This window comes from Gambusia affinis, linkage group LG16 (assembly GCF_019740435.1).
Source record: "Gambusia affinis linkage group LG16, SWU_Gaff_1.0, whole genome shotgun sequence".
Lineage (NCBI taxonomy): Eukaryota > Metazoa > Chordata > Actinopteri > Cyprinodontiformes > Poeciliidae > Gambusia > Gambusia affinis.
The window spans coordinates 17,138,742-17,152,202 of NC_057883.1; the positions used below are offsets into that span (position 1 = coordinate 17,138,742).

General features: G+C 39.4%; 1 protein-coding gene across 1 annotated transcript in view; it reads left to right on the forward strand.

Moving 5' to 3' along the window:
• Positions 1-13,461, forward strand: part of LOC122846581 (signal-induced proliferation-associated 1-like protein 1) — a 39,573-nt gene that overhangs the window by 22,058 nt on the left and 4,054 nt on the right. The window contains exons 3-15 of the mRNA XM_044143623.1: positions 10-140; positions 1,152-1,340; positions 1,571-1,745; positions 2,479-2,582; positions 2,834-2,991; positions 8,119-8,698; positions 9,926-10,200; positions 10,289-10,540; positions 10,647-10,790; positions 10,900-11,048; positions 11,159-11,241; positions 11,631-12,049; positions 12,938-13,162. Of these exons, the coding sequence (XP_043999558.1) occupies positions 10-140; positions 1,152-1,340; positions 1,571-1,745; positions 2,479-2,582; positions 2,834-2,991; positions 8,119-8,698; positions 9,926-10,200; positions 10,289-10,540; positions 10,647-10,790; positions 10,900-11,048; positions 11,159-11,241; positions 11,631-12,049; positions 12,938-13,162 (2,884 nt within the window). The remainder of the gene's footprint in view (positions 1-9; positions 141-1,151; positions 1,341-1,570; positions 1,746-2,478; positions 2,583-2,833; positions 2,992-8,118; positions 8,699-9,925; positions 10,201-10,288; positions 10,541-10,646; positions 10,791-10,899; positions 11,049-11,158; positions 11,242-11,630; positions 12,050-12,937; positions 13,163-13,461) is intronic.

The following is a 13,461-nucleotide window of genomic DNA, read 5'->3' on the forward strand; positions in this document are numbered from 1 at the left end:
GCACCTCAGAGCACTGGAACTACTTTGGCTTAGATGAGGCCCTGGGTCCAGTCGCTGTAAGTTTGCGCAGAGAGAAGCTGGATGAGGACAAAGATCGTGGGCAGCAGTATAACTACCGAATCATCTTCAGAACAAGCGAGGTCAGACATGCCTTCAATTCTTACAGCACATTTTTTTCATTTCCAACTAAATTTTAATAATGCAGACTTTATATTCTTGTACTCACTTATTTTGGTATTTAGTAGCTAAAGTTTAATTTAAAAAAGGTTTTTCTGTAATACTCTACAGTCAACTTATGTCCTATTCATTCTGGGTTAAGTTTTTTTTGCATGTTTAATATAACCAACTAATTAAAGTTGCGTTACTTGTTTTTGTCCTTTTTAAAATTTTTACTATTATCATTACGCAACCTTCCCTCAAGCTATTCAGGTGTCTACTTGATATTAGCAATGTGTGAAGAAACCTCAGGAAGTACATGCAGCCTCTATTTCTGAAGGCCTGTCAGCAACCTAAAACTATCGTGTGAAGAACTTTCAATTAAATATAATACTTCCTTCTTACTTACACTATTACACTCCTATGGGGTCATCTTGGGAAATCTGTTTATAGAATTTGATAGCATGCATTCCCACCCAGATAAACTACAGAAGCATATACAAGCTTTTTTTGTGGATTGTTCCAAGACAGGTGCATGCGATTTAAACTTCACAAGTTTGACTGAAGCAACTAACCACCCCAAATCCCTCATGCAAACATTAGAAACAGTGGCCCATTGTAAACATCAGCTCAGTACAGCTTCAAGCTTGCAGGGAAGAGGGAGTGTCCGTCTGTTCCAGCTGCTAAGATAGCTGGGTGATTGAGTTCAGTCCCATGAGCTCAGCACAATGCACACTTTGTGCTACAGAATGTTTGGACAGGCCATCTCACCTCTTTCATTTTGTACTTACCCAAAGATTTGAGTCAGAATTGCCTTTTTTTTTGCGTTATTGATTTTGAAGTTGGTATTAGAAGCTCTGCAGACTGTACTGTTGTTTATTTCTGTTGACAGAGACGGCCTGTTTTCTCTGAAGTTCAGAGCCTCAATAGTACTGGAGGTGCATTCCTTATATCTCACCTCTCTGCAATCTTCCTTTCCGTTTCTTCCCATCTAGCTGACAACTCTTAGAGGTTCAATATTGGAGGATGCAGTGCCTTCTACCTCCAAACATGGGACAACAAGAGGTCTGCCCATCAAAGATGTACTGGAGTACATTCTCCCAGAACTGGATCTGTCCTGCCTCAGACTGGCACTCAACACCCCTAAAGTCACAGAGCAGCTGATGAAGCTGGATGAACAAGGGGTAGGAGGAGGACTCATAAAATTGCAAATTATTTGTCCTTTACTGAAAGGAAGTGTGGGTGTTTTTTCTTTCCTTTTCCTTCTGGCTTTCTTTCCATGACAGTATCTTTTTAAATATTCCATAGATGGAGTTTGACCATTGTAAGGAATGTCAGCCTTAAATTCACTCAAAGTTGCATTAAGACAAATGTGAGGTTGAAAAAGTGTGAAATTTTTGTGTCTGGTCTCCAGCTAAGTTTTCAGGTCAAGGTGGGTGTGATGTACTGCCGAGCAGGACAAAGCACAGAAGAGGAAATGTACAACAACGAGACCGCCGGCCCCGCCCTGGAGGAGTTCTTCCAGCTGCTGGGGGAGAAGATCCGCCTCAAGGGTTTCACCAAGTACAGAGCCCAGCTGGACACCAAAAGTAATTACACACACTGCATTGTTTTTGGCTTCATATACAAAGGGATTTCTATCTGCAGGCCAGCCATACTGGCCTGTAGATTAGCTCCTACACCGAAGTGACTTTTCTGCCTCCCAGTCACCTCTCACCCATTGGAGCCTCTTTATTCTGAGACTCTTTATTTTAGTCTTGCTTTCTTCCATTTCATGTGACCTTCCTTCCTTCTTGTTTCTTTAGATTCCAACACATGCGGTGCCTTTCAAATGTATTCAAACCCCTGGAGGCTTTACAAATATTTATCCTTTCAGACACAAATTTTTGTGTATTTTATTAGGATTTTATGGGATAGACTAGCATGAATTAGTTAGCATTTAAAAAAGAAGCTCAGAGGTTTGTAGGTGAATAGAAATACTGGAGACCATTTTTTGTTCTCTGGAATTCATTGTGAGTAAATTTAGTTTCAGTTTGATTTGAGATGTAAATATTTCTTAAAATGATTTGAATTTCCTACATTTTCTAGTGCTTTCTTTGTACTGCTAATCAAAAAACAATGTACAGGATGCAAACATTAGAAAAGGCAATTTTCCCCAAATGAACATTAATTTTGATTGGCTGGCATTTGTTCACAGCTCACTATTGTCTCCTTGTTTGTGCTACGGTGAAAGTGCATCCTGTGCACAGAGAGTACAAAGCACAAATGAATGGGAGTAATATTATTACGGTTTTCAATTCTGCGTTTCCATTCTTTTTGCAGCGGATTCGACTGGCACTCACTCCCTGTACACTTCCTATAAGGACTACGAGATCATGTTTCATGTGTCCACAATGCTGCCTTACACACCCAACAACAAACAACAGGTAAGCATGGAGAACAGATTGTATGCGGTATATTGTTTTGTCTGGAATATTTCTTTCTTTGGAGACAAATGCTCCACATAAATTTTCAGGAATGCAGATGATTTACAGCTCTGCAAACAGAGTCTTGTTCAGCTTTAATGAAATTATTTCTTTCAACTTACAAAAAGCAAACTGTGCCACATGTGTGTGTTTTAACTTTAATTTCAGTCAAATCTCAGTTTCAGTCAGTATAATCTGTGTTGTTCTTCCAGCTACTGAGGAAGCGCCACATTGGGAACGACATTGTGACCATTGTGTTCCAGGAACCGGGAGCTCACCCTTTCACGCCCAGAGCCATTCGGTCTCACTTTCAGCATGTCTTCATCATTGTTCGGGTGCACAACCCCTGCTCTGACGGCACATGCTACAGGTGGGTCCTAGTGGCAGATTATTAGGGTTATTAGTTAAGAGTAGATTTGCATCTGAGTAATTTTTTAATATGTTTACGCCAATACCTAAAGTAAAATATTGAAAACTTAAATATTATATAGATTTATTTACACAGAAATGTTTTTTAAGCATTTAGTTTATAACTAATAAAAAAATTCTGTTCTTAAAAATGTTATGTAGTAAAAATAATTGGGAAAAAGCCTATATGAATATTATATTATCTAAAAAAGGATATTTCAAACAGAAATGTCAGACTTCTGAAAACTATGTTAATTTCTATGTACTTACCACTTGGTTGGACCTATTGTCTCTCATCTCCTTCTTGACAATGCCATTGATTCTCTATGGAGTAGATGTCAGAAGCACAGTAAAACTCTGGTCATTGAACCAGCTTTTGGTGCCTTTGGCAGTGTAAGCAGGTGCAAAGTCATTCTGCAAAAAGAAATCAGCACCTTCATAAAGTTTGTTATCAGAGCATAGAGTGCTCTACAATTTCCTGATAGACGACTGAAAGGACTTTGGACTTGATCAAACATAGTTGGGCCAACAGTACCAGACAGCTTGACACCTCATATAATCAGTGACTCGAAATTTCACTCTGGTCCTCAAATGGCTTGAATTTCATTCCTCTTCACTCTTGCTCCAGACTATAGGACATTGATTTCTAAAGTACATGAAAATTTTATTTTCATATGAAAATAGGACTTAGGCCTTTTTTCATATGAAAATATGAAAAAAAGAGACATTCTAACATGTCTTTGAAAAGAGACCTTAGAAAATGTCATTTTCTAAGTCATTTCTTAGATCCTGCTATTAGCTTGTGATCCTGTCTCTGGGTCAGGATGGACTTAACATATGAACACACCTCCCAGATATTTCTGTTTGTGGTGTTTTGTGAAGCACTGACTCCTGTCATGCTTTACAATTAAATGTTTTTTTCTGCAAAATTCTCTCAACTCTGCACTTATCCCTGGTGCATGTTTCTACCAGATTTTCCTTCCACTTAATTTTTTATTGATATGGTTTGATACCATATGGTTTTGATGGTTTAATCTCTTTCCTCTGAACTAGAGGAATAATTGTTTACAGTTTTAGTTGGCTAGTCTAACCAAAATCATGTCTGACCTATCTTTTTATGTCACCTTAAATGCTCCCTGTCCTAGTCAGTGGTGGTAGCTGTGTTTTTAGTTCAAGTTTTTGCAGTTGCATTAAAAGCAAAGCATTGACTGCAAGGCATGAATCAAACATAAAAGCTTTTTGCATCACCCTCCCCTTGTTTTCACGGATCGTGGGCTGCATAAGCTATATATACCCATGCACATTTGTTTGATTATGAACAAAGACATTATTTCTGCAGTAGCTGTCGAATCGATGTTTGTTCTGTTCTCCCGGCTTATTCTTGGCTTTGCGATGATGATAGACCAACTCTTTGCTTTATCACTAACTCAAAGCCACCTAACTGCATGCACAAATATTATGCACACATAGTTGCTCGCTGTCACTCCGATAGCCCCATTTCTCCATTTTACCACCTCCTCATGCTCACTTGCACACAGCACATACAGTTACACACTTCCCTGCTTGTACACTAATTTACTTGAAGGCTCACTCTTCACACACTGGTACAAAACAGCCTCCTTCCTCTCTTTTCTCTCCCCCTCCCCGGCTGCCACTTCGCCTCTGGGCTGCATGAGCTGAAGTGGTCTTAAGGAGTTAGTCCCATGCACATGAAGTGCTCTCTTTAGTCACTCATGGATGTGAGTAAAGAGGAGCGTACAGAGGAGGATTTTCTCAGATCTCACAGAGTCCACCTCAGAGGAAGACAGGTCGGGCTGGATTTTGTTTCCCACACCAGGATTATAATTTTTAACCTTTATTTCTGTGGGGACTTTTTAAGCTATTGTATTTCATAAACCAGTGGATATTTTATGATTTTTTATTTTTTTTTGTATTTGTCACTTTAAGCTCTTGTGAGAGTTACTGGTTTATATTACTTGCTATATTTAGATACAAGATATAGAATCCTGGAGGGCAAACCAGTGACTCCACCCACAGTAACTAATACTGTGAACATTTGGCTTTTGCTTGGATCATTCAGGTCTTATCTCAGATTGTTTTTGCAACGTTTGGTCCTGGATGTTCATCACTGATTTCAGCAAGAAAAAACAAACTGAATTACAAGACTTTCCTAAAACGTACTGATTATTTTAGGGTATTTGTCTGGCTACATAAATCAACTGACCTATCACTTCATCAAATTATATCAATGCTTGTTTGTGACTACACTAGATTTTAAGGATATTAGCAAAAACCAGAAAAGAATGGTTCCCTATTGTTGAAGAAAGAGGTGAGTTATTGATTGGAGATGCACTTCTGTCAAAAATGGTTGTTGGACAATTTTGTTATATTGATTGGCACTTATCGACTGATTGTTTTTTTTTTTTTTCTTCTATATAAACTTAAGAACCCCTGCTTTTTTGGCCTTTAAACAAGTCAGCCAACACTTTATCTAGTTGAATAATAAGTAAATGAACAATGGAGGCAGATGATTGAATAGATAAATAGGGATAATAATGTAAAGTTGATCTGTTTTTTCTTCTATGTGTATTCTTTAGTAAGCAATAAAATAATTGGTCAAAATCAAATTCAGCAAGGAATTGTCCTTTAAAGTTTGATTGTCCCCATTCAGGGATTCTGTAGACTTTCAGTGTTACCGCTATCAAAGAAACTGTAGCACATTTGTCTCTGGTTTTGTTAGTTTTGGTTAGAAAAAAAAACAATGAAAATTAGAATTTGCAAATTAAACTCAAGAAAACTGAAATATTGTCATTTGCTTGGAAGAAACAACCTTGATTGGTGCATCTCTACTCAGGAAGTCTGTGGGGTTCAAAAAAAGTGTTGAGTTTTATTACCTACCTTTGTAGGAGTAAATGGTCCCATCAGAATCCAAACGACTGCAAACTTTTCAGATAAGATTGTTCAGTTGTGTATGTCTATTATGATTTATCTTAACAATTAAAGAAAATAGTTTACTACAACAGTTAACAAACAGAGCTTTAAGTATATGAGTGTGGAATGTTTAGTGGGAAGGGACAAAGCTTGAGTACAAATTGGTCAAAGAATTAATTGACCAAGAGACAAACAGTAACTACATGACCGTCAAAAAACATCAGCTTAAGTTGAAAGTTATAAAAACCTTGCAGAAATTAAGCTGAACCTACATAAATAACTTTCTTTTGATTCCTGTACTGTAAGTCTAATTATGGTCTTGAAAGGGTATTAAAAGTTTACAATTTTCTGAAACATTCTGAAACCCTGATGTTATTAATACTTTGTTAAAATGGTTAAAGCTGAGCAGTTTTGCTGATTCAGTGAATTGATTTTGCTTTACTAAAGCACAAAATCAGCTGATTATACTCCTTGTGCCTCATATGCACCTGCTTAAAAATATTTTGTCATGAAGAGAGTTTATTTTTTTCACTCTAAATTTTATTGAATGCTATTTTCCAATCTCTGTTAATAAGGATTTTGTTATGATTTGTTGAGTCACACAGTTATTAATAGTCTGTTGTTGCCGTCTGCTGAGATTTGGGTAATGCTTTGGTCATATTGAGCCAGTACAGCGCATTAGAGGAGTAAGTGGCCTAAAGCCAGAATGCTGCTAATCTGCTGCTTTCAACTGCTGCCTCAAAGTCACACGAGGCCAGCAAGCTGGATTGCATAACCAGATCTTTGTTTGAGAAATGTAGGTTGTTTGTGCTCGCTAAGTCCAACCGCTGTGCTCATTCTACATACCATGGTATTGCAGAGCATAGCAGGCTGACAGCACTGGAAGCTGGCTTGTTATATGAGGTAGAATGCATAGTTTTTGTATGTCAAGGCTAGTAAATTGTGGTGTTCAACATTTCTGCTGTAGGCATTGGCTGTGATCAGTTTAATGGGGTGAATGAAGTTTTGTCAGGATTGTCACATCCGCTTATCATACACAGTGTGTTCTTTTTTATTGCTTATTAGCTTTTTCGTTTGCAAGCTTCTGAATGTGTGTGAAACCCTCACTTTGCTTTAGGAAGCAAGTAGAGGGTTAAACATGTAAGCTGAAGCAAATCTCTCCTACAATGGTGAAACTATTTGATTGTGAATGAAACCTCCTTCTGCTGGTTTTTTGCCAAGCTTCCCGTTGACAAAAGGTGTCAGGGAATGGTACACACACCTTCTCACCAATTAATAGCAATTTAACTCCATTGTTGGAACTGGAGCAGTGGAGGGAAACAGGAGGAGGAGAGTTCTGTAAGAATTTAACACCTTTCTCTATATTAATTAAATAGGTCAAAGGCAACACGTCTTAATAGCGAACAAACATGTTTTCACAGGACATTCCAACTTCTCCTTAAGTTAGTTTGTTAAAAAACAGTATTTAATATTTTAATTAGAAGAAAATCAGAGAGAATTTGTTTTAAGGTTTTAGGAAGAGGGCAATTCAAACTAGCATATGGCAACAGGAGACTCTTGATTGGATTGAGTTGTTGACTTGACAGCAAACCCTCATTCTGAGAACTCGTGGTGACAGAGGAAAGAAAACTCTTTCAACTAGAAAATGCCTCCAGCAGAGTCATGTATCATTTTTCTTTGAATTTGAGTAAGTCACTTAAGGTTACTATAATTTTACTCTTTTGTGTAATAAGTAAAACTTTATGCTAGTTTTTATTCCCACTTTACAGAGATGCAGTCACAAAATACAGTGATATGTATTCCTTTGGGTTTGTGGTTGTAATGTGACAAAAGGAGGAATGAATGTATTGTACTAATAACCAGTTTGGTGCCTGTTTTTCCACTTCAGCCGTTTTCACATAATGTCACTTTAGTTTCATACTTTGCTATATGTTGGGTGATTGTATTTAAATAACTTGTTTACTATGGATATTAATAACTTATAAATATTCATAGTATATTTATAATTTCTCTTCTGTGTGCATTGTTCATTTCCTTCATATTTATTTATATTATCAAATATTTTCTAAATGGTGCATTTTATAGGTTAAAGCCATTTTATTTTATTTTAGAAGTTCAAAAAAATATTCACCCCTGCCTTCTCTTTTTCTACCTCTAGCGTTGCCGTCACCCGTTCGCAGGACGTTCCATCCTTTGGTCCACCAATCCCAAAGGGAGTTACCTTCCCAAAGTCCACTGTTTTCCGGGATTTCCTGCTGGCCAAGGTCATCAACGCTGAGAACGCAGCACACAAGTCAGAAAAGTTTGGCGCCATGGCGACGCGCACGCGACAGGAGTACCTGCGCGATTTGGCAGAGCGGCATGTGACCAGCACACCCGTGGAGCCTGCTGGGAAGTTTCCCTTCATCTCTCTGGCACATAAGCGTCGAGAGAAGGTGCGCCCGTACAGCGGGGCTGAGCTGCGTAGTCTCGGAGCCATAACTTGGCAGGTTCATGCTGAAGATCAGGTGGCAGGCGCTGAACGGGAATGCCTATTGGCCATTTCGAATGACTTCATCATCCTGCTGGATCAGGAAGCCAAAGCAGTCGTGTTTAACTGCGCCACGCGCGACATCATCGGTTGGTCAACTGGGAGCCCTGCCTCACTGAAGATTTACTATGAGCGCGGAGAGAGTGTGTCACTTCGATCCATCAACAACAACACTGAGGACTTTGGAGAGGTTGTGAAAAGACTTGAGGTCAGTGAGTGATTGGGGTTGGTGCCTACTACTTAATTTAGATAGCGATTGAAATAATTTTACAAATGAGGAAACTCATTCAGAAATCTGAACAATCATCAATTCTTTGTTGTATGTAAAAACTAATTTCTTAGCATGACTGAATGTGTTGTTAAACAGTTATCAAACATGCTGCAGACATCAACATCCACCAAGAGAAAAATAAATATATTAGTGTATTTATAATGCATTTTGTTACCTTCCTAAAATAATGGCCTATGAAGTCATTGTTGCCAAAAGTATATTTTTTCCTAAATCATCTTTTGGCAATAGAAAGGGGGTCATTTTTTGCCAAAAAATTACTTAGGCCGTTATTATAGGACGGTGATAATTTAGAGTTTTGGCAATGTGTTGCCAATTTACTAACAAAAGTTACAAGTCACAGGCCAGCTAGTGAGGTCATGGCAGAAAAGAGGGCACACTTTTTTTTCAGAAGCCAGTTACATGATTATCAGCTTAAATTTATGGAATGAAAACAATTTTAAAAAATGATGTATGGCATGTGGATATCAATAGTAAACTGGTATTTTTTTGTTTTTAGGAATAGCTGCACATTTTTCATCTTGCCTACAGAAAATTGTAGTAATTTTTCCCAAGTCTGATCTTTGTGAAAACACCTCAGATTTGGCTTTTAACCATATTTCTAAAACTTAATGAGATTTATGTAGTCAATCTACACATTATAAAAGTTGTGGTTATAAACTATTGGTCAAAATATTTTCATTTTAGTGTATTTCTGATTGACAACTGGAACGCCTTATTCATAAGAAATGGGGTGAAGGCTAAGAATTTAATTTGAAAGTTTTTTTTATTTTGAAGTGTAACCACTTTTTACTAATTTGTGCCTCTTTCAGCTATTAAGAATTTAGGAAAAGTTGATTAAAATCTTATAGTACTGTTGTTGTTGTTATTATAGCTACATAGAGACATGGTGTCCAATTATGCAATATCCAATTGTTGTTGTGTTGATTCCATTATAAATCCTACAATGTATGATTTCATCTCTATGTTTCACATGCCAATGAGTTCTTCATTTTAAGCAGTGACATGTCCCTCCAAAGTGAGGGACAGGGACAACTAGAAATTGGTATATTTTGAAAAGTGCCAATCTTATTCCTTCATACCTTGTCCCAATTATCTATATATGTCCAATATAACACTCACCACTTAACTCTGTCTCCTCTGCAGCTGTTGACCAAAGGCAGCCAGACCACAGAGATGACTTTGCGCCGGAACGCCTTGGGCCAACTGGGCTTTCATGTCAACTTTGAGGGCATCGTAGCCGAAGTGGAGCCATACGGCTACGCCTGGCAGGCTGGACTGAGGCAGGGCAGCCGACTGGTGGAGATCTGCAAGGTGTCTGTAGCCTCGCTGTCCCATGAGCAAATGATTGACCTGCTCAGAACCTCCGTCACCGTCAAGGTGGTCATTATTCCACCACATGAGGACTCCACTCCTCGCAGGTAAAATATAAATATTTAATTTAATCTCAAACATGTATAAATATTTATTTAGTATCTTAACTTGGAGTCCTTTGTGTGCTGACAACAGAGGCTGCTCTGAAATCTACCATATGCCCCTTGTGGACTACAAGAACCACAAAGAGGGCATGCCCTACGAGTTAAAGTTCCCTTTCCGGCCAACAAACAACAACGCCAAGTGGCCGCGCAGCTCATCCAGCCCTCGCTCTGCCGCCTCAGGGGGGACTTTGATCAAGGCGCCGCCCTCAGACTTTAGTGACCGCAACAGTGCCGCCATTCCTCGCAGTGTGTCAAGCGACGGTCGGCCTCTCAACCCAAAAAGGTCACAGGATGGATATAAATCGGTTACGCAATACATCAGACGTGCTGAATTTTATCTGTCTGGTTGCAGCATATGTCCTTAATGTCATCCATATGTCCACTTGCAGATATTCCCCAGGGAATGACAACTACGCTCTGGCATGTTCCATAGTGATGGGTCGCACGCTGCACAGCACAAACTCGCCCTCTAACCTCTCCTACACTGACACAATGAGTTCAAACCAGTGGAGGCAGAAGTCTGTGCCTGATGGGTGAGCCTGTCTGCCGACCGAGATGCAGAATGCACCAACGTCTTTTTGTTTTGCATCATGACTTGTGGCATTATGGTGAATTAAATAACCCTCCTATTGTCCTGTGCAGGTTTAATAACAACTCCCAGTCGCCTGTCACGTCGGTGCGGCAGGTGGCTGCTGATGGAGTCAACGGAGTCAAGTGTTCTGGTGTTGCATGGTCCAGACCTGCGGACAGCGACATCGCAATCAGGATGGACATCGGCAAACCTGGCTCAGGTTGGAAAATCCTGAGAGATTAAAAAATAAAAATAAAAAAAATGCATATATTAAAAAAAAAACTGTTGTGTTTTTGGAGTTTGTTTTATTGATTTACTTGTGTTTCATAGATACCATAGTTTCAAAAGTTGTGATTCCTCGGCTCCAGCATTCAGATCAGAGCAGCCGCCTGTCTCCGAACAAAAACACCAAGGTAACCAGCAATCAGCAATCATTACACTGCATCTTTAAAGATGCCTCATAGTGTTTTCACATTTCAGCATAACGCAAACATAAACTACAATGTATTTTTAGGGATCATGTGTGAAAGACTACAAACGTCACATGATTGTCAAGGAGAAGCAAAGTGGTCCCTAATATTCATTTTTATTAAACAAAGTTTACAAATAAAAATCTAAGGTTCTGCTTCAGAAAAACCAGTGTTTGATTCCTTCTAATGCTCACAACCAACACTGCTTGTGCCTACGGCAGGCAGGCAGGATTAACATATTACTATGACCTGATTATTTTAATGAATTGAGCACCCTAGTTTTTTCTCCTCAACATGAGCAAATGGAGACTGTTTTTCGTCTCTGAAAACAGGCCGATGCACCGTATTCATCCAGCCAGTCAAGCAGCAACACCTTGTCCAGCAACGCCTCCAGCTCGGCGCACAGTGATGAGAAGTGGTATGAAGTTGGCTCCCGGTCCGGAGCGCGGAGCGACCTGGAGCTCAACGGTTATCTTCAGGGCACATCCACTGACAGCGGCATCGACGCCACATCTTTTACTGCCACGCAGAGCAGTACGGCCTCCTCCACCGGTGCCTTCAGATCCAAGGAAAAAATCCCCTGGCAGGATGAGGTGGAAAGCTGCGAGAGAGCCTCCAGCACATCGCCTCCAACACCAGATTCTCTTGTTCCCGCTGGAGGCAGTGAGATATCGGCGAAGAGCCCAACCGGCTTTACAGTGGCTCCTGATGGCGCCGCATACAGCATGAGTAATGCAGCGTCCCGCTCCAGGTGGGCTTCTCTTCTTTTTTGGTGTACATCTCTCACTTCTAAGTAAATTGAATTCTTGTGGTGAAGATATATCCTGCATAGTCCTCGTCATGAGGGGCCTAAGGTCTGGGATATACACAGAAAGAGGGGAAGAGTGTTCTTGTTTTATCTGTCGTAGCCAGTACTGCTCCCTCTTCTCTAAATCGTCTTCCTTTTGAATGAAGGAAAGCTATTTTTCTCCTTTAACTCAGACAGAAATAACTCTCTTCCTGCAGACATCTTGCTGGCAGTGGAGTTTTATAACACACACACACACAATGAAATTCTCACTTTTCTAAACTAAGAATAAAATGAAGACATGAGAGGAGAGGGGGTCCTGCTTCTATTTTGTTCACAGTTCCTCCAGAACTCTGAACTTTGTCTATTTTGACAGTAACATAACTCTGCCGATTAAATACCATAATCAGAGAGGCTTCAAAATATATATAAAAAAGATTATGCATGTATGCCAAAGAATATTAATTAACTATGCTTCTGTCATTCAAATCCAACGAGCGTTAACATTAAGGTTGTTTTCACAGGTTTGTGCTAATGCATTCAACTTAACCTTCTTTAATTACTTGTCTTTCTTTTTTTAAAGTTTCATTATATTTAAATTCATATAAAAGTCTGATTATGGCTTTAATTTTTTTTTAACACTAAGGTTTTTCATAAATACTTGTGTTTGACATACGTCCCTAGAGCAGCAGCTAAATTACTTTAACCAAATTAACCAGAATTTAAAAATGCTATCAAACTTATTCATGGCATTTATCAAAACTAATAGAACCAAGCAACAGTATAATCTTACCTCTAAGCGTTTGGTTTTTATGTTTATAAATGTTTTACGTCTGTGTCTCAACGCTCCAGCACTATGAGCTCTGGTCACTCAGAGAGTCCAATGGGACAGAGCTGCAGCGCCTCGTCACCACAGAACGAAGCAGCTGCAGCAGACCTGTCACCCACATCCCAGAATCCCCAGTCCCCGGGGACCAAGAGCTTCTATCCGCGTCAAGGAGCAACCTCAAAGTACCTGATTGGCTGGAAGAAGCCTGGAGGAACTGTGAACTCTGTGGATTTCAGCAACACTCGCAAGTAAGGCAGAAAATGATTTGTTTTTGCCGATACTTTAAATGTAATGAAGCATTTCGGTTGAGTTTTAAACACATTTTTAAAGATGATCAACAGCGCCCCCCTGAGCGATAGCCAAGTTTTAACCCTGTTTTAAGGAAGGGAAGGATCTTTACCTTTGTTGTCTTCGTTTTTGTTATATAAGCTTGAGGAATCTTATTTTGGGAGCGTCTCCACCATGCTTGTTTGTTGATAATGTATGTTCTGTCTGCATGCTTCTTCTAAAGCTTTTGCCTTCTTGTTTTTGCTTATTTAGACAAGTT